At 32.0% G+C, this 25,322-nt stretch overlaps 1 protein-coding gene across 4 annotated transcripts; it reads right to left on the bottom strand.

Moving 5' to 3' along the window:
• Positions 1–671: 671 nt before the first annotated feature.
• LOC107362933 (paired box protein Pax-6) lies at positions 672–24,170 on the bottom strand. Of its 4 annotated transcripts, none has more exons than XM_015930072.3 (9): positions 23,623–24,170; positions 10,121–10,490; positions 9,563–9,610; positions 9,119–9,465; positions 6,458–6,728; positions 3,788–3,979; positions 2,171–2,253; positions 1,104–1,375; positions 672–985 (listed from the first exon to the last, which is right to left on the bottom strand). In XM_015930072.3, the coding sequence occupies exons 2-9, from the start codon at positions 10,131–10,133 to the stop codon at positions 775–777; spliced, it is 1,437 nt and encodes a 478-aa protein (XP_015785558.1). In that variant the 5' UTR covers positions 10,134–10,490; positions 23,623–24,170; the 3' UTR covers positions 672–774. The 4 variants fall into 4 exon arrangements, with proteins under 4 accessions (XP_015785558.1, XP_015785557.1, XP_015785559.1 ...); XM_015930071.3 differs by having other exon boundaries at positions 1,104–1,396; positions 23,623–24,144; XM_015930073.3 differs by having other exon boundaries at positions 1,104–1,396; positions 3,788–3,958; positions 23,623–24,144.
• Positions 24,171–25,322: the final 1,152 nt, after the last annotated feature.

Below are 25,322 nucleotides of genomic sequence, written 5' to 3'. Positions count from 1 at the left end.
AGAATGTGTCTTGCAAGAGCTTTTTATCCCTTAAATAGCCATGAAAAATGTTGACACTAAACACGAGATTCGGTCAACATCAACACTCCTCAATTCAAGTTAATAACTCTATTTACCTGTTATTGTTACGCTTCTCGTTTTCCCTTCATTCACCTTTACTCTTTCTCTTGTTACTTTATTATGTACATTTGGCTTTATGTACAATGTATGAAGTAAAATGATAATATTTGAATTCTGATGAACACACAACATAAAGGAAGATTAAACTTCTCCTTTTTTTCGCTTCTTCTGCTTCATATAAATATATCATTATGATGGTTATCATATTCATAATTAGCTCAACAGTCAACAGTTGAATTGGTTGACTTTGTTTGCACAATGAAAAGTTTCAAAATAACATGATTAAATGAAAGCAAAGAGAAATGGAAAAAGGTTTGTTCAAATAAAAAGCAGTTTTAGATTGAGTTTGCTGTTGAATCACTTTACTGTTTATTCATTATTTTTTTTGAGACTCTTTCAAAACTTTTCATAACACTGAGAAATCAAGAGAAGAATATTTTTTGTTGACAGATTTTTTTTTATATTTCAATTTTCAAATTGTTTACAAGATCAGATTTGGATGAGTTTTGACAAAAAAAATGACGAAAAAAAGGAGAAAAAAATGAAAGAGAAAAAGCGAGTTAAAAATGACAACATTTAATCTTCTCGTGTCTTTCCATATGTAAATAGGTTTGGACTTGGGGAAAAAAAGAGTTTCGCTTCGCAATTGGTAATTCAGTAAAGGTCAGAGTATTGCACATCGCTCGCACCACAAGTTGAGGGTCGTGAGTAACTTCCAAGACTACCAAGAGGATCATAAGAGCGGACACTTCCAGGCGGTGGAGGCAACATGCAAGAATAGTTGGAAACCGTGGCTTGCTGTTGAAGGCAAGAGTTTTGTGCCATATTGGATGCCATTGAGTAACTGGGCATTGATGTTATCGAGCTGTTGGATTAACGAGAGAGAACGAAAAAGATTTAATTTCAATGTTGGATAAAAATTTTTAAAAAATTCTTTTTCTTTTTTCTTTTTTCAAAGGTTAACAGGTTAAAGATTGACTTACCTGTAAGTATCGGATACCATTGAGTGAGGTATTGATGGATGAGATATTGATGGGTGAGGTATTGATGGGTAAAAGCCATTTGGAAAACCAGGGTTGATTGGTATTCGTGGTGGAACTGTTGCTGCTGCCGCTGCCGCTGCTGCTGCAGAAACGGGTGATGAGGTTGTTGTTGGTGATGGATTGGTCAGTACCGTAGTTTGATCGCTTGATTTTCGTTGGTCTCGCAGTTTCTGCTCACGACGGTATTTTGCTCGCCTATTTGAGAACCAAACCTGCATAATATGATCGTAGGCCTGTATAATCAGGTTAAGTGATTCTCAGCAATTTTTTTATTTAAGTTAACATTTTCAGTGTTTATGTTTTGGAAACATTTTCGAACTCATTTAGGACTATTTTTAGAACAGTGAGAACAAAAAAGCATGCTTTCCTTTCGACAATCAATAATCATCATTCAACTGACAGAAAACCAATCAATTATTAACATAAAATCGATGACTACATCTCACTAATCAAATCGATTCAAGGTAAAAGCAAAAAATGTCAAAATTTATCAAACTCGTGGACCTAATATTCGACTAGAAAAAATCTTAAGCTCGACTTTTCAGACTCTAAGAGTCTTTAAATCCATTTCTTCAAATATTCTATCAAATTTTTTGCTCAAAATTCTTATCGATCTATTTCTCGATTCTAACGTGAACTTTGGGTTAAGGTGATGAAAAGGCATAAACGGTTTTCGATCTCTATTAAGACTAATCAAATTTTTGAGTTGTGTAAAAATTTTACCTTTTAATTAGCTCTTTGGAAACGATTAAATTTTTTGATTTGATTCTGAGATTTCTGTCTCTTCAACTTGGAACAAAATGAAATTTTCAAAATGATTGAAATAAACCTTTCGCTATCGACCGTTATTTTGACGGTTTGAATGGGATTGGCTTTTGAATTGATGAAAGGCTAATTGGATGATATTGAATGATGATTAAGGTTGATTCAGGAAAGGTGTGTAACTAATAACTGAGCACTAATAATGATAAGTACAATGGAAAGAGAATTGATAATGAAGTTCTTACCTGTATTCGAGCTTCCGGTAAATCTATTCTACTGGCAAGTCGTTCTCTGGAAAATATATCAGGATAATGTGTTTTTTCAAATTCTGTTGAAAGGCGAACAAGAAAAAAAAGAAGAGCAAAGGTTAATTAAAACAATCAAACGGAAAGGTAATGACGAACAACAAGAACGAAATAAAGAGACGGAAGAAAACTGAAAATTTCAATCAAAATGTCGCAAAAAGAATTTGGAAAAACAAAAAATGGGAAAAAATTGGAAAATTGAGCAAATATTGAAACGAATCAATTTCCATGAATGTTCAATATTGAACTGAAAATGTTTACAATGCAGACACGTGACTTCACCCTATAAGAGTAAACATTTTTTGCGATAATAAGCAACGCCTTCTTATCTCATTCAAGTATAGGTATTGATAACAGTAACTGATTCTTCCCAGCAGGGAGTTATTGTTATCAAATATTGTTATCCGAATCGACAACAAACCCAAGAAAGCAATAATGGATATAAAACGGCAAAGAAAAAGTGTAAACATGAAAATGGCGATCTGAAACTAGCTTGAAAGGTTCAAAGGTAAAGAGAGAAGAAGAAGAAGAAAAAAATGTCGAAAAAATGAAGCAACGATAGATTCGTCTGCAAGTCTGAAAACCTTTACAAGTGTTAATCTTTAAAGCAAATGATCACTTATTGTTATTGAACCACTTAACGTTCAACAATTTACACAAGTCTCTCTACCTTGACTTTACCTTGTCATTATCCTCTTTATACTTGGTCGACTTAAAATAGTACAATTGAGGAAAACACTTTTCATTCACTTTCTCCTTTTCAACCAGTTTACTCAATAGTCTCTGTTCAACAAAACTTGAATATCATTTAATATCCATTGCCTATTGTTGGGCAAAGAGTTTCATGTTTACATGGAAAAAGTCTTTTTTTTCCTTCAAGTTTTCTTTTCCTTCTTTTCCCTCTCCTGTTATTACCTTTTACGGTTGTGCTGACTGACCATTTTAAGGCAACATTAGTCACCAAGTGGCAAAGGCAATGACATATTTAAAATGCTATATTACAATATCATCAACTTTTATAGCATTATGTTATTAGTTTAATATTTTTTTTTCTTACTCGAGCTTTTCTTCCAACCTTTTATTGATACAAACAATAGACTGGAATTGAATACTTTGTCTAACTTTTTTTTGCTTCTTTCTGCTTTGCTCTACATTTCATTATTATCATCAAGCTATCAAGAAGATTATTTTATTATAGTTATTATCGGATAATATGCAGTGGCACCATGTTGAATGGTGAATATGAAAGAGTCATTTCTCATCTTTTTCATCTTCTTCTTCACATGCAATGTTGCTCCATTGTAAGAGCGCTTATTACATTACATCAATGGAAATGTTGATATGAAATAGCTTAATAGATAATGACCTTCAATTGAATTTTCGGATTTTCCTGGATAGAATTGAGAATAGAATGAAAAGGAGAAAAAGATGACAAGATGAGTTTTCTTTCTCTTTTTTTACTCTAAACTTTTGTTCTTGTTGCAAAATGAATTGAAGAGATTAAATTGTTATTCAATTGACTTTTTCCGTCAACCTTTATCTTCTCATGAGGATTACCTTTTTCCAGTGCTTCAATCTGTTCTGGTGTAAAAGAAGTTCGATTTCTTTGGAGTTTACGTTTAAGGCGTAATCTTGCTTCCGTATCTTCACTTCCTTCTGGATGAGATGAATCATCTGTACCACTTTCAGGGTCAATAGAGTGTCCATCCAGATCGTACAGGGAATTATCTGGAGAAAGAAAAGAAGAGTCTTTTTGCCATTACTATAAATACAATAAATATAGTCAAACTATGAATTTGTGACTAAATCTCATAAATAAACGGGTTCTAAAGAAAATTTTACACAGGATGAAAACCATGATTGAACTACAATTACGAAAAATATTCAGAGCTTAATCAGAATTCAGTTTACTGAGAAATTCACTTTAACCAAGGTGAAGGAAAAATGCGGAATCCGTATCTGTTACTACACTGGGTGACAAAAGTATAAGACCACTTAATATTTGTTTATAAATCTTTTGCTATTGCGATTGTGTGCATTATGATAATAGATTTGAAAAGAGCATGAAAAATTGAATCAAATGAGATCTTGTTTTAAATAATATATGAAATAATTAGAAAATTATAATGAAAAAATTGAGATTTGCTGGTGACAAAAGTATAAGACCACTTGATAAATTTCACGATTTTTTTCCATACATTTAATTTTTCTGAGTTTTTTGGAGCAAATATTATTAAAATCATGTAAATGAATCTGTTTCCAAGATTCAGTAGCAATATGATCAATGGATTTTCGAAAAATTAAGTAATCAGATTGCCATAGGAATACATTGAAAAATTGGGTTTATTCCTATTATTTTTAAGATTAAGTTTATTTTTTGAATTTTTTTTCATGATAATTGTTCAGTATTATCATAGAAGCTAAGAACAGTTTGAATTTTGATAATATCATGAATATTTCTCAATTTATGAGCATTTGTTTCTTTCTTTGCATGCTTTTCTATGCTTTTGCATTGAAAAGCATATGTAAAGTATTAAAATTGTAAACAATTGCTCATAAATCGGAAACAATTCATGATATTCTCGAAATTCGAACTGTTCATAGTTTCTATGATAAAACTTAACAATTATCATGAAAAAATTACTAAAAAAGTAAATTTAATCTAAAAAATAATAGGAATAAACCCAATTTTCAATGCATTCCTATGGCAAGCTTATATCTTAATTTCACAAAAATTGGTTAATCATATTGTTATCAAACTCTTGGATTTTATTCATTTACATGATTTAAATAATATTTGCACCAAAAAACTCAGAAAAATTAAATGCATGAAAAAAAATCATGAATTTCATAAAGTGGTCTTATACTTTTGTCACCAGCAAATCTTAATTTTTTCATTATAATTTTCTCATTATTTGATAGATTTTTCTAATTAAGGTCTCATTTTATGCCACATTTTACACTGTTTTCAAATATATTATTACAATTCCTAATATCGAAATGTTTAAAGAGCTAGGCACAAAAATTAAGTGGTCTTATACTTTTGTCACCTACTGTATTGACTTTGGCGGAACTTTTTTTGTTTTCAGATTGATTGTTGGGTAAGGAAACTGTTAAACCTTAGTTAATGCAAAAAATCTTCATCTACTGTTAATTAGTCATTATTAGTCTAATTTTCAGTGTAAAGACAACGCCATCTTACTGACTTTTCCTGGAAGCTCAACCCACGTTTTTATGCATTAATCAAGGTTTTACAGAAAAACTATCTTCCGAGTGAAAATCTGGTTCCTCAACTGTACATAAGAGACCGAGGTTTAAACTTTGAACTCAATTTTGTATTGATTGTTCATCAGAGAAACTTTTTGGTTAAACGAGTGGAACCAGTTCCATGCTTCCACAAATTTTCAACTCTCAAATTGTATGAATTTTTCTTACGACTGCTCAATGAATAGCTTTTTCATCCCAAGTGAATATCATTAATGTGGCAAAAGCTAAAGATTTCAACTTACATCTGACAATGGTTTTTTATTAAGAATTTGTGCTTTTTGATGTCGATTGATTGTAACCTACTCAGTGAAAAAACTTCAGTGATGATCTGTCATTTTTGCGTCAAACGGTTGGCAATGGAAAGGGTTTTTAAAAAAGTTTTGCGACCAAATGATGACCATGATTCGACTACAGCAACAAAAAATACTTGAGCTTTCTAGGAGCTAACAAAGAATTGTAAGAATTTGGTTGGAAAGATTGTAAGATTCTTGAGAAAATCATGTTCAGGATGGGTGGAAAAAACAATTCGTAATCAAAAGCATTGTGGAAGGAAGCAAATTAACTTAATGACGCTTTAGTTAATTGTTGGATGATTTATATGCGCCAAAACTTTGACTTTCGAGTTGCTACCTGATCAATTTTAGGGACATAAAAACTAGCAGCATTCGGTCAATCCAAAGATTTCTCTGATCGAAGGTTTTTGATAAAATCACTTTCTAAGTTCAAACTAAGGTTTCATTTTGTCTAGCTGTGGAACCAGATTTCATTTGATTTTTTAGTCTTTCTCATTGACGATGGTTTTTCATCAAGATTTTGAGCACTAAGTGTGCAGGGAGTTTATTGTATTCAGTGTAAAGAAAATTGTGATAATTCATGATCGGAGGGCCGCTTGTTAATGATAACATTTGAAAAGTGTCAAAAAAGGAATTTTTTAAGAGCGAAAAAGTTGAGAAAATTTACCTTTTTTATCTTGAGATGCTTGAGATGAACCATTTTCAGGTGGTATTGATGAAGGTGCTGTTGGCACTGAGGGTACACAAGGTGGTCCAATGTTACCAAAGGCGGCTGCTGCTGCTGCAGCACCAGGATACCAAGGAGGAGCAGCCCTTGCATGCCAGCCTTGACCATTAAGCATTCGTAACTTATCGTAAACTTCATTTGTAGCCTGGCTATGAGCTTGTTGCTCCTTTTGAGCAGCCAAATTGCGCAAAACACGATTTATCGATGAAACCTGAAAAAGACAAAAATTCCAAGTTGATCAAAATATTGAATGAAAATTCCGAACCCAAACAAAAAAAAGGTAAAAACAATCATTATCTTCGAGTTATTTTCCTCTTTTCTTTCTGACTTTCGACAAAATTGGAAATGATTTTTATCGATAATCATTAAGGATAATCATTATCATTATCATGATCACCATTTTGTGATGGTTAATCAGCTATATTTAAGGTCATTTTAGTTTCAGTTGTTTAGCTTCTGTTTTCAGTTCTCAATGAGAAGGGAATGAGAGAAAAGCTAAAAAGACGAAGGTTAACATTGAAGGAGGAAGGAAGAAGATGGAAGAGGAAAGATGATAAGAATGATGAAGGAGTAAAGGGGGAGGAAAGGGCACGTTCACGATCAGTGTAATCACAAGAAGAGAGAGAAAGAAAGAGTAGAGATTGAGGATAATCATTATCATTATCATGATCACCATTTTTGATGGTTAATCAACCATATTTAAGGTCATTTGAGTTTCAGTTGTGTTAGCTTCTGTTTTCAATCCTGAATGAGAGAGAAGCTAAAAAGACGAAAGTTAACATTGAAGGAGGAAGGAAGAAGATGGAAGAGGAAAAGATGATGAGAATGAGAATGATAAGAATGATGAAGGAGTAAAGGGAGGAGGAAAGGGCACGTTCACGATCAGTAGAGTCACAAGAAGAGAGAGATTGAAAGCGATCACTTTAACATATTGCCAATGACAGTAATCAGTTTTTTTTTCTTCATCATTTTCATCTTCTTTCTTCTTCATTCTTTTTTCTTGGCTGGTTAAGATGAATTCTTGATGGTTTATGGGTCTTAAATGGTTGTGGATCAGAAACGGAAACAAGAGCATCATTCAGAATTGAGTTTCTTCTCAACCTTTTCTTCTTCTTCTTCTTCATTGTCTTCTTGTTCATGTAAGAAATAAATAGCCAATTTAGGTTTGAATCAAGATTCAGAACCAGAATCCTATCCTTTGCTTTGGAATTAAGAGGATCATGTTTTGGATGGAAGAAGAAGGATGAAGAATTATACCTTTTTTTACCGTAAAATACTCCTATACTTGTCATCTCTTTTTCATCCTGATTATCTTCTTCTTTTTAAAGGCAAAAGAAACTAAAAGATTGAATGGATTTTGAAAGGTTAAACAAAATTTTGATTCAACTTTTCAAATTTGTCTCAACAATAAAGTCAAAGTTGATCTTTAATCAGATTTGAAAAGGCAAAGAAAAAGTAATTAAGAGAAAAGATTTTTCGATTTTTGACAAAAATTGAAATTTTAAAGAAAAAAAGTTTTCGATTTAAACTCGATTCGAGGAAAGAATGGCGAGAAAATTGAAATTTTTCAACTTTTCTACCAACATTAAAGAATGGACAATTTGTTGAAATCTCAATGTCAGCATTTGCAGGAGGAAATGTTTGCTGAACAAATAAACAATTGTTTGCCTCATCAACAAATAAAAATTGAATAATCCAAGTAAATGTTCATTATCATGGTTAGTCTCAGTTATTTACTTTTATCCAGACTGATGGAAGAGAGGAAAAAATGATTTTCTCAATGAAGAAGGAAAAAGACTGAATATTGAGTTTTTTTTCTCTGGAAAATCAGATTTTCTCTCTTGCTCATTCTCTCATCATTGAACCAAATTTGAAGCTAATTTCACGGTTCAATCAAAATGTGAAACTGTTGTGAACAAGCTCTTTACAATGCAAACAAACTCAAGGAGAAGAAAAAGGTTTTCATGAAAAGAGAAAGAGTTGAAAAGAATGTTTTCTGTTTAAAAAGGCATTTCCCATTCCGTGTCCATTCCAAAGAGGATAAAACAAATGTCCACCCAATGCTGATAAACATAATAATGGGTGACAATATAGATGCTAATAATAAGCCAATAATGAATGTTAATCATGAAAATTGTTGTTCTTTGACAGTTAAGTAAATAATGTTGAAAGAAGAAGAAAGGCAAATCAAGTGCAAATTGCATTTAAAAAGAGGTGAACATTGATGAACAATCAGCTAATTTGACAAAATACGCTGGGAATTCTGATTAACAGGGAGTGGACTGAGCAAGGTTTAAAGGATGTAAAATGATAACGAGCTTTGCTTTTGTCATTTTTCCCTTCTTTTTCCTTCTTCTTTCGTTTCTCCTCTCATTTTCCCTTCCATTTGTTTCCCTCTTTTTGGTCAACGGGTTAAAATCAGTTTAGACATTTATTTACAAATGACAAGTTGATTAACGGTCAAACTTTGCTAATCAAAAGTAAATGAATCAACTCTAATTTTCCTGCTTTCAACAGCATTCTCTCATTGATGTTTTTTGTTTTGCATTTTTTTTGTTTGTTTGCTCTCTTAGGCCGGTCCACGATCTGTGGTCTACTCACACTTGGAACATTATCATTGGTGCAAATTCCTTCGTTCAATAATCTATCTCGAATCTCCCAGGCAAATATTGATGGACAATCACTCTTGAACCGGGCTATTTTACCAACTACATCTGGTGTTGCCACTCGAGGCTTGGAACCGCCAATGGCTTTCGGTCGAATTGAACCCGTCTCATAATATCGACCCAATATTTTGGAAACACAGCCATTTGATACTTGAAGAACTCGAGATATGTCACATGGGCGGGCTCCTTGATGCGCTAATTCAACTATCTTTTGACGGGTCGTGTCGGGTAAAGGTCGGCCGTTTACATAAACACCACCCAATTGATTGACTCCTGAGTGACCTAAGAAATAGAAAAATTTATTTTCCAAAATTCATTAACTTTGTTTGTTTCATAAAAAAAGGAAAATACAAAAAATGGTAAAAATCAAAATTCCAACCTTTATGCATAGCTGTCATTAAACCATGAAACATGAACTCCGAGGATTCTAAAGTAGGCGTGAAAAAGGTCAAAATTAGCAAACGGAGCAAAAGCAAATATCTCGATTTTCTCGAGTAAACTGTTTAAATCAGGAGAGGAAAAGAAGAGCATGAAAAAAGATGAAAGTAAAGATGAAGATGTAAATAAAGGTAAACCAGAGTCATGAATGAAACCTTAGTCCATCACTTCGTATCCCATCGAGAGATGAAGGTGGAAAAAGGTTTAACAGTTTATCTCTAATTCCCGTTGGAAAAGCAAATTTCATGGCTTCTTCTTCTTCTTCTTTTCTTCCATCACCAAACATGCTCAGATTAAATCTAAAGGCAAGTTATCATTTTCATCTTGACACTTGAAAATGGCCAACATATTGAAAGAGCGCATTTGTAAATCAGTAAACAAGGTTGGCCTTTGCTTCCCTTGAGAAGACCTTTTTGATTGAAGGCCACCATGGAGCCACACATTTGTTTTTTTCCTCTCCACGATTTTCATGATTACATGATAACAGATGAATACTAACCCTTATGAGGCATTCTCGAACTATTGTCAGTTGATTAAATGTGTTGGCATGCGTTGGTAAACGCATACACTTGAAGAGACAACACAAAAGGTTTAAAAGTTGAACACGAACGACGAGAGAAAATGGAAAAAAACTATTTTTTCTAGTTTTCAACTTAATCCAATTTTCATTTGAAGGTAAATTTTAATTTGATAAAACTTTGGTCAAAACACTTTGACCCAACAGTCAACAACTGTTACGAGGTTTCTTGATGACTTTAATAGGCTTTGAATCACAGTTGTTGGAGAAGCAAAATTGGCCCAAAAACTCGATAATCCTTTGCACATAAACTTGGTATCCAAAAATTGTTGAACTTTGACTTAAGTTGAATCTGAAAAGATGCAAAACAAGATTGAACGTTAAAAATATTTTACACATTACATTGTGTGTTAACCATAAGAGTAACGATTTTTGTGTTTCCTTGAGTTACCTTAAGGTCCACCTTAAGGTGTGGACTCGACTCAATTTTGGTTCAATGAAAGAGTCAAATGCTGTTTTTTTGGGTTGAACGCTTTTACCTGGCCACAGTTGACTCTTCATTTGGCCAAAATTGGCAACATTGATTAGAGTTGAATATCGAGTTTTCAGTTTCGTTTTTTTTGTAAATCAATTTAAATTGAAACTTGAAATTAATGATAATTTAATTGCGAGTTGCTTTCAAATTGAGTTAGTCAATTATTTAGATTATTGAATTTGCCGGTGAAAAAAGGAAAAGAGTTTAATACATTTTTTTGACTGAAAATTATTTCCATTTAATTCTTGTATTATTCATGTTTTTTTGCCACTTATAGAGTTGGAAATGAAAACAATGGAAGAAACGTTTTCATGAAAAGGGAAGGGAATCATGATGATGGTGATGATTAGCTGAACATTGAAAGAGTCAAACAAGTTGTTATTACATTCTGTTGTTGTTATCAGATGAAAGGAGTAACTCCATGATGAGGTAAAGATGAAGATAATAGTAAAACTAATGATGAACCAAAAAAACCTATAACATGATGAAACTATTCTTTTCAAGAGAATTGTTGATATTTCATGAGAGAACTTTTTTTCCATCACTTTTTTTCTCATTATCATTCGACAATTTCAACAAAAATTTCATTTCATTTTCTTCTTAAATTGAAATGTCAACAAAATGTAAACCTTGAAATTTAACTGAAAAATTTCAATGCAAAATGATGGTTATCATGAAAGAAGTGAATTGATTCCAAATGATGAAATGATAAAAAGCGATGAAAAGATTTTCATTTCATTCTTTCATGACAAACTTGATTCGAAAAGAAAAGGTTGAGTTTGCAAAAAAAATGTGCTTTTCCCAACTCTAACAGTCTAATGAACTATTTCAACTTTTATCTAATTCTTAAACATTTTCAGTAAACTTAAGAAATTTTTTGGTTAAATTTTGAAATTTCATTTTTTCGAAAAAAACGATTTTCCAAAAGTTTGCAAAAATTTTCGGTGAAAGTCGAGGAAAATGTTGAAACTGTTAAAATTGAATAACTGGGAGTTGTTATCAAGATAATCTTTTTCAATGTAAAACATAATTTTAGGATGTAATAAACTGATGAGGGAATAATATTATTTAAAGATGTCATTAAAAGACAATGATGATATTCATCTTAACATCAATTCCCACTGAGCTTGTCAACAATCAAGGAGTGAATTACATTTTTGGCTCACTTTTCACTGTTTAGATGTAAAAGTACTTGGCGTGAACATGTCACAGGGAGGAAAAGAGAGAAAGAGAATTGACTGTCAACATGATGATGAGAATGAGGATGAACAGCAAGAAAATAATCCCAAATTTTCATCTTCTTTTCCATTCTGTATCTTTCCATGTTGAAAGACAAAAGGAGACAAAAAGAGAAACATTTGGTTTGGTTTTCACGATTCTTAAGGGAATCACCAAAAAGTAAATGGTAAATGATAATGTTGATGAAAACCTTTCGATTCAATGGTAATGTCCAGAAAAGTGTGAAAACGGGCAAACATGAAATGTCAATGTTTCCCAATGTCAAAGGCATGAACCGCAAGAGATGAAAAAGAGGTGAATATTGATAAAACTTTTCCTCGACTTTAATCCTTACGGAATTGCAGTTGAACACTTGATCATGTCTTGAGGTTCATTTGTGTTCAATTCATTTATTACCATTTTCACCTTTTTCCCCTTGACCCTTTAGGCTCATGTTAAAGTTCATCAGTTGTTATCATAAACTGTAATCATCTTGATTGTTCAACATTTTGATAATCCATTTACAATAAACTCGATGAAAGAAGATGAAAAGGAAGAGAAAGAAGAAAAAGGAAAAGGAAAAGATGATAATGAAGATTGTTATTGTTTGTTGATGGATTAAATGAAATATTATCCTGACAGTTGAACGTAAAATGATTACAACCATTTCCATCTTTTCATCATAAAGGGTTCAACCCTGAGAATTTTTTTCTCTCTCAAAAATTAATCATTCCATTGCAATTTCAAGTTGATTTTCATGAATCTTTTCCTCTTAATAATCAGCTCATAATTGTGTTGGCCTTTTGTGCGTTAATCAGATTCGAGTTGAAAATGTGTTTAAAGAAGGGCACAAAAAAATCTGTAGACAAAAAAAGGCTGAATAATAACCATGCAAATGGATTCTGTTGTATTCACATTTTTTGATTATTTTTTTTCTCTCTCTCTCGCTCTTTTTTACGCTTGTAACTGTAAGCAAATTGCTTTACAAAAATGTGCCAACAATGGGCTGAAAAAAGGCGAAACTCTTGAATAACAGAGTCTAGAAAATGGGAAAAGATTGTTTCAACAGGAAAAAGAAGCTGAATTAGTTGAACAATTGAAAATTTTAATGGTGAAACATTTTGCTTGGAAGATTGTAGGAGGAAGAGAGAAAAAAAAAGATGAGAAAAAAATGTTGAGGAAAAGAAACAAAAAAAAGAGTAAAATATCAAAGGAAAACAAAAGGCATTGGATGAGGAAGAATGCATTGTGTATGCAAGATGAAGATGCTTTTGTTGTTGTTGATGAGGAGAATGAAGAAGTTATCATTTTGAAAAAACGTGTAAAAATTTTTTCGTTTTTCTTCTCTTCTTTCGAGAGGCAAAATGTCCAACTTATTCAGGTTTGAATCTCTTTTTTTTCTCTCCTTCTCTTCAGATGAATGGATGAACAAGAGTAACAACAATAACAGGGAATGAAATGGATGAGAGGAAAAAGTCGAGAGAATTGTTGAGAGAAAGAAAAAAAAGAGGAAAACAAAAGCAAATGATGACAAGGATCGTCTCTCATCAAAGCAAACCTATAATTTCAAGTCGATTGTCAAAAAGAAATTCATGTAAATTTCGATTCCCTGTTATCATGTTTAACTTTTTTTTTGTTTTTTTTCGATTTTCTTTTTCACTTTTTTTTGTTTCTCTCTTTACTTTTCCTTTTTTTCAGGTTGTTAAAGGTGAATCGATCTGACCTTTTTTCTTCCTTTTCTTTATTCCAAGTGTTGAGACGAAATTTGATCTTGTCAATGGTTCCTTTGAAATGGCGATGAACAAGTTGAATCGATTAAGAGATGAAAATATTATGATGATTAGAAGATGAAAGACATTAATCGATACATTTGGCGAGATCTTGCTGTATCTTTACTTGTTGTTGGCCTTTTCAAAGTTATCAGTTGATGAAATGGTAAAAAGAGTCAGCAAGACAAAAAAATGATCTCTCATCATCCTTTTTTCTTCTGGTAACTTTTTGCTCCTTTTCTTGTTCCCTTCCTCTCTTTATCATCTTTTCATCTTAGTGCAAAATGCTTTTTCTCATCTTTATCTTCATCTTTTTTTCCTCTCTTTTTCCAAGTTATTCACGGTGAAAGCACTTTCTCAATGCACATTTAATATAAATGTATTCAAATGATGAGCTTTTTTACATTATTGTTTCTCCTTTGCTTCTTCTCTTCTTTTCTCTCTCTCTCTCTTGTTCATCATTTTTCTTCCTCCAGAATCTCTCGGTTCTTCCTTCTCATTCTAATGGCGCCATTTCGTATTAAATGATATTGTAAGTGGTGACCCACTGCAGGTTCCTGTGAACAAGGTGACAGTAGTGAAGCTTCATTATTGTCCTTTGACTTTGCTCTCTACTGGTTGGGCAGCCTCTTTCAACTCATCAAGGTAAATAAGCAACTTACACACACACACAAAACGGTTGAAATAGACACGACAAAAGTGACGCTGAATTTGGGCTTGAAAAGCTTTACCCAATTTTCAGCTTGAACAAACTTGAAATAAAAGTTTTGGGCGACAAAATGTTCACAGGAAGTTGACTGTCATAGACATTTTTACCCACTTTTTTTTAAATCCATTGAGATTGGGTGAGATTGAAGGATCAACTGTGCATTTGAATAAAGACAACAAAAAGTGGTACAAGATGAAGATGGCCAAAGATGGTCAAGAGAATTAAATTTTGGTCGCAAAAGAGTAGACTAAGTAAGTGTAATAGAGACTCAATTTGATGGGCAAAAGTTGGACACAAGTAGAGAGAGAGAGAGAGAGATGGAGAAGGAAGGATTATCCATTTTTACGCATTGGTCAGTTGTAAGGGTTAAACAATGTTTCCCTTTCAATGGAACGTAAACAAAATGTTTCAATGTCAAAACAAAAGGTATGGACGGTAAGGTGACAAACAATGTCCTTGTCGGGATCAAAGTGACCCTCAGATTTTTATCATTTATCTTTTAACTTTAAAGCTATCCTTTAACTTGGCCAACTTGTTGGACTTTTGTTGTCGCTTGCAACGAGACTCATTTGCAGTACAACAATTAAGTTAATCTCAACTGTGCTCAATATTATTATCGATATTATTGACAATTTTTTTTCTTCTTCTTCTCTCTTCTCATCCTTATCTGATCACTGATTTTGTTTTTACCTTTACCTTTTTGTTTTGTCCATTCTTTTTCTTCTTCTTCTTCTTTTGCTGTTTCTTCTCGTTTCATTTGGTGAATGAAACATTTGATCTGACAGCCGAAAGAAAATGATGATAATTAGGTTGATTAGGAGTGCATTGATTAGCATGGAAAAATACTGATATTCAAGATGTGATCACATGATTAGATTAGATGAGAAGAAAAATTGTCCAAATTTGGTCAATTATTGATAAACTTTTTCTTCTTTCCTTATCATTCAACTGACCATCTTAATTGGTTCATTTGTTGTTCACAAGATCAGGTCTAACCTTTAATCTAACCATTCAAATCTGTTTCCTTCTTGTTGACCAGCTTTTATCATTCCATCAACAACATATCATGACAAATTCACTTGAAACTCAACATTCAATCAATTAATGGTCAACAAGGAAAAAAAGAAATTCAGCAAAATATCGAAACACCTTTCACAGAAAATTCGAAAAATCGATTTTTCGAAAAATGCAACAAAATTCTTCATTCGAATCGAACAAATTTTCGAAGCGGAATCTCGAAATTCAATGGAAACTCAAACTTTCCCCTAAAATTCTCCAAAAAGCGATTCTTTTTTCCCATAAATCAATCATGAATTTGAATCGAAATTCGACTTTTATTCTGAAGTTTTTGGCTGGTAAAATGGAAAAGAATTTGAAAAATTATAAAAATCTTGTCTTGGAAAATTTCGGTAAAAAAATTGAATCGAAAAAGTTTTCATTAATTTTAACACTTTTATCGATTTAACATAATTTTTGTCAGTAAATTGCGTTAAATGCTCAATCACTGGTTAAACGGCATTTTCATTGAAGCGCAACTTGGATAAGCTGATTTTATCATTAGAGTTGTTACAAATGGAAAGTGATGAAACGATCATTTTTTTCACTTTTTGTGTTACTTTTAAAATTAAAGTTGCAGTTAACTTGTAATGACTGAGACCCTTGGTGGTTGCTGTACCAATAGCCTTAAGGTAAAAGGGTCTTTCCCAGTGACTCGATAAATCAATTAGACTCTAACTGTTGACTGATGATTGTTTAACTTTAACCATTTTTTTGTTGCTCCCCATTGTGTGACTGTGGTTAACCAGTAATGTGAGTTAAATGCCTGGACGCGAAAAACGACATTCACGATGAAAACAGTTGGTTAAGAAAGGCAAAGAGGGAAGAAGAAGAAGAAGAAAAGTTGTCCACAAAAAACATCTCAAGAGACCCATTAAAGGAGACACAACATGTAACTCTTATCATTATTATTACGATTATCATCATCATCAACATCAACATCGAGTTATCCAAGTCCATTTTTTCATCATCAAATGCATCTTTGGATTCCCTTGATGAGAAACTCTCTAATATGATTAGGCCAATGACAAGATTATGATTGACCTTCCATTCCTTTTAATCTTCATCTTTCTTTATTAATACATCATTATCTTCTCCTCTTTCCTCCTCCTTTTCATCATCCTCCTTCACTCTCTCTCCTCATCTTGTGTTCACTGTGCTTATTAACTTTGATTTGCAAACAACAATTGATTTTGTACTTTTGTTGGGAAGCGACTCAAGACTGTTTAACATGATCTACTAGTCAATTGATTGTGATGATTAAATCAGTTAACATGATCATCATCATGATCCACCTCTTCACAGCGTGAGACTCTTCAAGTGAAAGCGGCAAAATAATCAAATTCAACTGTTGTGGCAATAACTGGATTACTCTTCATTTCATTCAATTTTTTTCATTCTTTTCCGATTAAAGAGCAAAAACTGTTAACCAATTGAAAAGGTGAATTGAAAAGATTTTTTCGCCTTCTTTTCATTTTCCTTCATGAAAATGTTCAAGTTTTGTTATCGATGAAACTCATTCTGATGAACCAGTTTACCAATCATTTTGTGAATGAATAAAAGTTGATGTTAATAATAATGTTGTTGTTCATGATGATAATGATGATGATCATGATGGATCAAAAAGAGATGAGGAACAAGTTAAGATGGTAAAAAGGGTAAAAAAAGAGAGTAAAATTGTTAAGCTTAACCAGAATTTAAATCACTTGATGCGAAACTAATTTGATGTTATTAATCATTCCCAACCCAACGGGAGGAAGATGATGATATAACATATTGACCTGACTTTGGAACAGCAATTCAGTAGAACTTTCTCTGTTCTCTTTTTTTCCTCTTTACTCTCTTTTTTGGTGCATCATCATCTGTTTAGCAGCTCATTTCCTTCTCTTATGTTTTTTCTCTCTTTTTCCCCAATTCTCATCATCATCATTATTATTATCTATTTTAGCTTCATGATTATGCTCAGAACAAAAAGTACAACTAAAAGATTGGAGAAAAGAGAAGGAACCAGAAGAAAAATGAAAACAAAATTCAGTGGAACACCAAAAATTCGGCAAAAAAACTGATGATAAAGATCAATGAAAAGTTGAATTGTGATGATTTTGCAACAAACGTTTCAACTTGAATCCCATGAAAACCAAGAAAATAATTAGCTCAGAATTTCAGTAAAATTGGAAAATTCGATAACTTCAAGAAATTCATGAAATGTTTAGAGTTACTCTGAAAGAAAGGATAAAATTCCAGCGAAAAAAACATGGAAATAAACTTTGGTTTGAACGAATAAAAAATTTCCTTAAAATGAATTTTACTGGTCTGTTAATGATTTAAATGGTCAACGTAAAAAAGGAAAATTTGAAGTAAAGTTCGAAATCGAAAAATTGAATTTTCGGAAAATTTCATTTCTAAGCTAAATGAATACTCGAGATACAGATTCTTGGAAATGTCCAATTCTCATCATTCAAAAATACTTATTATTTCCGAGTTTTGGTGACAGAATCAATCGATTTTGTTGGGAATCTCAAAAAGCATTTCAATTGTAAAAAGATTCATTCATCGAACTTTTTTGTAAAAGCAATTTTGAAACAAAATTTGACTCGAATCATGAGAGAATTTGAATCGACCGTGATTTTGGAACAAAAAAATTTTCTAGAAAAAAGGAAAATGAGAAAATCATGTTTTCAGTGGACAGAGAATTTGGAAAATGTGATTATTGGAACACAAATGTAGACGAAAAAAAATGTTTGTTTCTGTCAACATTGAACTAAAATTCATTGAAACTTGTGATTATAGGGTATTGGTGAAGCTCGAATGACATGAATGATGGTAACCAGGATAGACAGGGAATGAGAGAGTAAAACTAAGAAGATGAGGATGAAAATGAGCATCAATATAGGTTATTCAGGTTAACCATGCTTCAGCATGGTGAAAGCAGTGTAGAAGCGCCGCAGAAGCCAAAGAAAGTAAAGATTGCAGAAGTAAAAGTGATTTGCCTTTTGCTTTTGACTCTTGGATCATCATCATGATTCTTGTACTTGAAATTAGCAAATGTAAACCAGTAAAGATTGACTGTTGAACAAGTTGATATGACTTTAGGGAATTGATGGAAATTCATTTCCATGTCATCTTATTTCTTCTCTTTACCATCAAAGCGATCCTTTTCTTTACCTTTCCTCTTATCATCCTCTTCATCAACCATCACAATCAGTATACATTAAACATTGCAAAAGTAATGTTAAACAAAAATTGAGTGTAAAGACGTTATCATTCAATAAAATCAAAACTTTCATTTTCCAAGGTAAAAATGAAGATAAAAATTTCAACCAAATTTAGCCTCTTTTCAACCCTCGAGATATTCTTGTATCAACTCTTCATGTAGGAGGTAAAAGAGATGAAAAAAAAATATTGAATTGGAAATGATTCTTTGGTTGACATTTTGGAGCTTAATTTTGCTTCTGTTCAATATTAATAAATTCAACGACTAATGCAATAAAGTCGACAGTCAATCATTATCATATGTAAAAGTGTTGAATTTAAACTGATTGTATCATGTATTATGTATGATCAATAGATGCACCTAATTGTAATCAACAGTTAACTTGATTAGGTGATCAATTTGTCAAGAGACGGAAAGAGTTCAATTTGTGGCCCAAAATTGGTTAAAGGATTAGCTTGTAAAGGATTGTTGAGGTAAACGGAAGATTGGGATTTGGGTCTTTTGCCCACAAATGAAGGAAACTAGTTTCTTAACCGTTTATGTTCAACTAGTAATACTTTCAATTTACAAGTTATTACAAGTTATTTGTGCAAACCAATTGGTTTGGTTGTAATGAAAAGACTGAAAAAGTTTATTATTAGGTTGTTTCATATGATTTTGCATGATTTTGATTTTTTTCTGAATTTCGTGTGATTATCGCATGGAGATGAATATTTGTATTTAGTATCTCTCATCATTCAGGCATTTTTTGCAATTAACAAAAATTGATTATCTCAATTAATTGCTGAGATATTTTAATTTAATTGAAAAATGAGAAAAGTCAAAAATCAAAAACGGGCTGTATTTTGAAAAATTGTCAAAGGGGGGACCCTATGCATAAACTGTAACATCAATGTTAGTCAATGGGGCATGAAAATTTCTCTCATTTTTCAATTAAATTAAAATATCTCAGCAATTAATTGAGATAATCAATTTTTGTTAATTGCAAAAAATGCCTGAATGATGAGAGATACTAAATACAAATATTCATCTCCATGCGATAATCACACGAAATTCAGAAAAAAATCAAAATCATGCAAAATCATATGAAACAACCTAATAACTTGGAAAGCTTTGAAAGCTCTTGAGCGACTCGGCAAGACGCAATGAATAGACTTATTCAGTGTGTATATTTGGTGTTGTCTAGGACAACCTTTAAGGACAGAACCAGACAGTGAAAACAATAGGTTGAGACTTTGTCTGTTGAACAGGTTAATCCTTTTAAGCCTCAAATCGGCATCAACAGTAAACACAGACAGTCATTATGTATGCATTACAAGATGAATACAAATTTCGGGACAATTCATTATTGATCCCACGTCAAGTGGCCAAAAAATGTCAACCTTTTCTCATTTCAATTCAAGATCTTTCAACAATTTTCTTGCCCAAACAACAAAAAATGTAACAAAAAATGGACAAAAAACGTTCTTCAGTCAAACAGTCAAGTATCTTAACACAGCAATTCATCATTTTTATGGAATCAAATCAACTATCAAATTGTCGGAAATTTCGAATTTTTTCAAAATTCTATTTGAATAATAAATTTTCCGAAAAAATTGCTCCAATATTTAAATTCAATTCCTTTTGTGTTTCAGAAATTCTCATGTTTTTTTCGATTTCGAAATTCAAAAACTCGACTAAAATCGAATTCAAATTATTTTGTATTTTAATCTAATTCATTTCGAATTATCTAATGAACTTTTATAATGAGAAAATTTTGATTTTTTAATCGCAAGATCTAATGTTCTTGATTTGAAAAGTTCCGAAATCGAAACGCTTTTTTGAATGGAAATTTACTTTTTCATCGTTAAAATGTTTCTTTTTCTTATCAGAAGTTTTCATGAATCAAGTCAATTAGTGGAGAATCTTTAATTGAAAATGAACAATCGATAGTAAACATTGAGTAAATTGGCGTCAACAGTGAATCCAGATTAAAGTGTTGAAAATGCGTAAATATCAGCATTTATAATCTTTCATTGAATGTTTAATCTGACAACAAACTGGTGGTCTTGATGATGAAAAGATGACATTTCTAGCAACTGTTTAATAACGATAATTTGATAATAATTAATGTCAAGAGAAGCAGAAAAGTTTCAAGATAATAATCAATGAAAAGGTCAACCAAGGCAAGGCAAATGGTATCAATTGAACCAATAAAACGATTCTTGTAATGAATTTGCAGAGAACAAGAAAAGTAAAGTTAAAAAATGAAAAGTTGAAAGAGACTTTGGATTAAGTTGAGGAAAAAGAAGAAGAAGAAAAAAAAGTAAAATAAAAATGCAGTCAAAAAGGTAACATGATTATCGAAGGATAATGATGAAGATGACATTCAAATGATGATGATCATCATCAGCTATTGATAATCATTAACCTGTCTTAAGATGCTTATCACAAGGTAAAAATATGATGAAAGAAGAAGAAGAAGAAAAAAGAAGATGGAAAAAGGTGGTTCCTCATTGGGTGGGTTCATGTTTACAGTTTACATGTTAGCCTGTTGTCTATTTTATCATTCATCTTCATTCCTTATCTTCACTCTTCTTCAGTGCGTGTGAGTTTAGCGTGCAAACTTTTCTGCCTTTTTGCTTCTTCTTCTTCTTTTGGCGATTGATGATGAATCTCAAAATGAAGTTGATGAAGTTGAAAAGCGGAAAAGACATGTCACGCCTGATCGATACGATTGATTAAAAGCTTCGAGTTTTAAACAAACTTAATAGTTTACTAATTAGTTGCTTCTTAACATGAGTTGAGAGTAAAACTTTCATCTCACTTTTTACTTCAAAGTCCATCTTCATCCATTTCTCTTCTTCTTCTTCTTCTTCTTCTTCTTCTTCCTATCATAATTCATCAAAAAATCTTCAGTCACTCGGAAGATCCTACAGATGGACAGAGATTTTCGTTTTTCCTTCTTTCATCTCTTCTAACTTTTGTCAATCAAAATTCAACCTTTATTCAAACTCGTTGTTGCTTTACTTTTTCTTGAGCTATTACATCGAAGTGAAACTTTTTTTGAAATTTTCATCGATTTACTATTTTCTTGATTAGGAAAAAAAAGTGAAATAGTTTGAAACATTTGTTTGGAAATTTTGTTTTTCTTTGATTCTGTCATTCTAGTTTTGTTTCAAATTTTGTTTCGATTTGTTGATGTCGATTCGATTGTTGCTTTTTGTTTGTCAATTTGAAAACCTTTGTGTGTCAACACGCCTTGATTTGGTTACATTTTGTTTCATTATTTCGTTGATTGGAAACGCTTGGTTATGCTTGTCCATCAAAGGTTCATTTTAAACGAGAAAAGCGGTGAAACTTTTCTGTTGATGGTTCAACAATTAAACTAATGTTCAATCGGAGGACACATTTTTTATTGTAATCAGTTGGGTAAGAAGAGAAAAAACTGTCAACTGAATAGAGATTTCAGTTACGCTGTTTTAATCCATGGAACCAATGAGCTTTGTCTTGGTTCAATTAGCATCTCTCAATTGAGACAAAATTAAACTTCCAACAACAATTGACTTATCAAGGCTCAAAAAAACCTCAAAATCAAGTTTCATTACAGCTTCATAACCATTAAACTAAACTACTAAACGATCGATATCAAAACAAAAATCCAAACTTCGAACTCGAAAAATAAAAATAAATTTCAAACCTTTCCAAACCAATCTTCAACAAAAGTACAAAAAAAGGCGAAAAATTGAAAAAAAGTCAATTCGATGAAAAGTAAAGGTCGAAACATTGAACAGCTTTTTACCATCAATTGAATAATGTTGAATATTATGGCATACCTTTGACTTGGAAAGGTTGACTTTTGGACACATTGTTAGTCAAGGTTGATGAGTAGATGAGGTAGGAGGAGAAGAAAGGTGATGACAAGAATCAAGGTAAAAATGTTTGAGAAGAAAGGAAGAAAAGTGAATGAGAAGAAACCTAGGAATGAAGAGAAGCAATTGAATATGAGAAGACAATTGGAAGCCATTTAAAGGTAGGATTGAATTTCTGTCAAATTTGTTGACAAAAAAAAAACTTACTATCGACACTTTTGTTAGTGTGAGTGTGTGTCAAAACCAATGGCAATAATACGCTTTGGTTAAGTTTTGTTTTCCCAACTTTCTTCTTCTTCTTCATATCCATTTGCTTCTCTCCGTCAACTGTGCCAAACAGTATCTCTGTCGATATCAGGATAACATAGATTTTGTTACATTCTCAGTTCTCTCTGTACATTTATCATCATTACCATCATCATCATTGTTGTTACCTTTTAAGTAAAAAGCAATTTTATTGTTGCCAAAAAGGTATCGACTATCATCTTCATCTAAATGGCTAAAAAGTAACTCCATCAATTGATAGTTTTTTTTCATGTTCATCTTTTGTAAATTAAATTGCTTTTTTGGCCTCTTCTCATCATATTCAAATATCATATTTCCCATTCAAATATTACATTATCATTAAAACATCATCTAGACTCAGTAATTTACTCTTCAACTAATCATTTGCGAATTTTTTGTCTCACTGTTTCTTCCACTTAATAATTATCATTTTTTTAAACTCTATCATCATGATTAGATTATGAATAATGAATTGGGTTAAATTGGTTTGTTATCAAATTAAGATGCGGGAAACTCTTTTGTCACAGTTGAACTTGAAACTCTTTTTTGTTATTCAAATTTAATTCATTTTCTTGTTTCCAAGAAAATCAGTTGTTCATAATGAATATCGTTCATCATTTGACTAATGATCTTGCGGAAAGGTTCAGCTTAGCTTGACTCCAATTAACATTGAAAGTCACCAATTGGCAAAACAACGGGAAAACGTTGGTTAACAATTGATTAAAGGCATTTATCATTTTCTCAATGCACTTGACTTTTATCAAAAATGGAAAGCGTTTTCAACTAAAAGTCAACAAAGCGTCGATTGTTACTCTTATGGTCAATGTTATGGATGAAATGATCTTACCTTTTAAAGTCCACTTTTTGCGTGTCGATTAATTCTCATTGGAAGATGGTTATAGATGGAACTCGATTTTTTAACGATTAATTGAAACGCACATCAACATTCACTTTTCACTTCACAATAGAGATGTTAATTGTTACAATTTGGTTAAAGGTTGTTGTCCAATGGTTACGAGTGTAAAAAATATCCAAGTCTTAAGTTCAATGTGTTGATGTTGGGCTTTGGTTAACAATGGTATTAAAAGGATGATTTAAGGTGTAAAGAGTTGTTTATTGTATTTCGGTGTGTGTTCATGTTATTAAATGATTTTAATTTGCTGAATAGGTCAAAGTTGTTTGAACAACGTTTTATTTTCAGTGGCGTCTTGAACGGAAAGAAAGTGAAAGAGAGTCGCGAAGAAGAAGAAGAAGCAAAAAAGAAGCTTTGATTGAGAAAAGAAAGAGATAAAATAATCTGGAAAAAGGATGAAGATGAGGATGATGAGGATGAGGAAGATTGAAAAATGTTGGACCAAAAAGTCGAAAGGTTCAGCCTACTTTGTGCGCACACTTATCACATCTCTGTTGATGTTCATGATAAATGTTCAATGAAAAGGTTCCCAATAGCTTTTACTTTACATTCAATGGTTAGTCAAGACACTCCTACTTGAGCCAGAAATACAAAGGTTTAGAGGCTTTCATACCATCCTATAATGGATATACAGGGTGTAAATGTCAAATACGCGGTTTTGAATCGCTAATAACTTTTTTGTTTTTTGTCCGATTTCGTAATTTTTTTCGATTATATGCAGTCAAATAGCGCGAGTTTTGTTCACAATAGTTCGAAAATTTATGTGATTACATTAAGTGCGCGAAATATCGCCTCAAAGTCAAAAAAGTTGATTTTTGCTTAGAAAATAGTCGAATCCAGAAATTTTTTACCAGGATTCAAGATTGGAAAATTACAAAATCAGATAATTCTGATCCTATGAATATTGAATGATTAAATTTTTCGAGTGAAAATATCATGATTAGAAAAGTAGACCAATCCAAAATAAAATGTCAATGTTTATTGCACGTTTTGCCTACCTTCAAGATCCGATATTTTTCGAAGACAAAAGCATACAACCACAAAGTGGACATCATTTGATAGATAATTTTTTGTTGAATTTTTCAGGCAAAAAATATTTATGAAATTACGAAAATTTGACTATTTTTGAGGTGATTTAGGGCAAAAATCAACTTTTTTGACTTTGAGGCGATATTTGTCGCACTTGCTTTAATCTAATAAATTTTCGAACTATTTTGAACAAAACTCGCACTATTTGACTACATATAATCGAAAAAAATTACGAAATCGGACAAAGAACAAAAAAGTTATTAGCGATTCAAAACCGCGTATTTGACATTTACACCCTGTATAAGTATATATAAATGCTCATGTTTCCAGTTGCATTTGTTTTCAAAAGGTTGGACCTTTCGTTGAAATGGGCAGAGCAAAAGGCGTTCAAATTTCGCGTTTAAATCGCTCTTTACGCCATCTCTTGCATTTGTATGCAACTTGTCTTTTCTTTTGCTTTTTTTGTTTATTACTGTTTGATGGTTTAGTTGTTGATGGCAATTTATTTGGTTTAGTTTAAGTTTGCTTTTGTTTTTTATTGTGATTTGGATTTTTGCTTTTCGTGTTTTAATTTTTGGACTTTTAAAGAGACGCTTTTAAGGCTT

Source organism: Tetranychus urticae, chromosome 3, assembly GCF_039701765.1.
Source record: "Tetranychus urticae isolate SD_2017Ah chromosome 3, NJAU_TeUrti_SD_1.0, whole genome shotgun sequence".
NCBI lineage: Eukaryota > Metazoa > Arthropoda > Arachnida > Trombidiformes > Tetranychidae > Tetranychus > Tetranychus urticae.
Note: the sequence above shows the minus strand (reverse complement) of the source record. Positions and strands in the feature narration are given on the sequence as shown.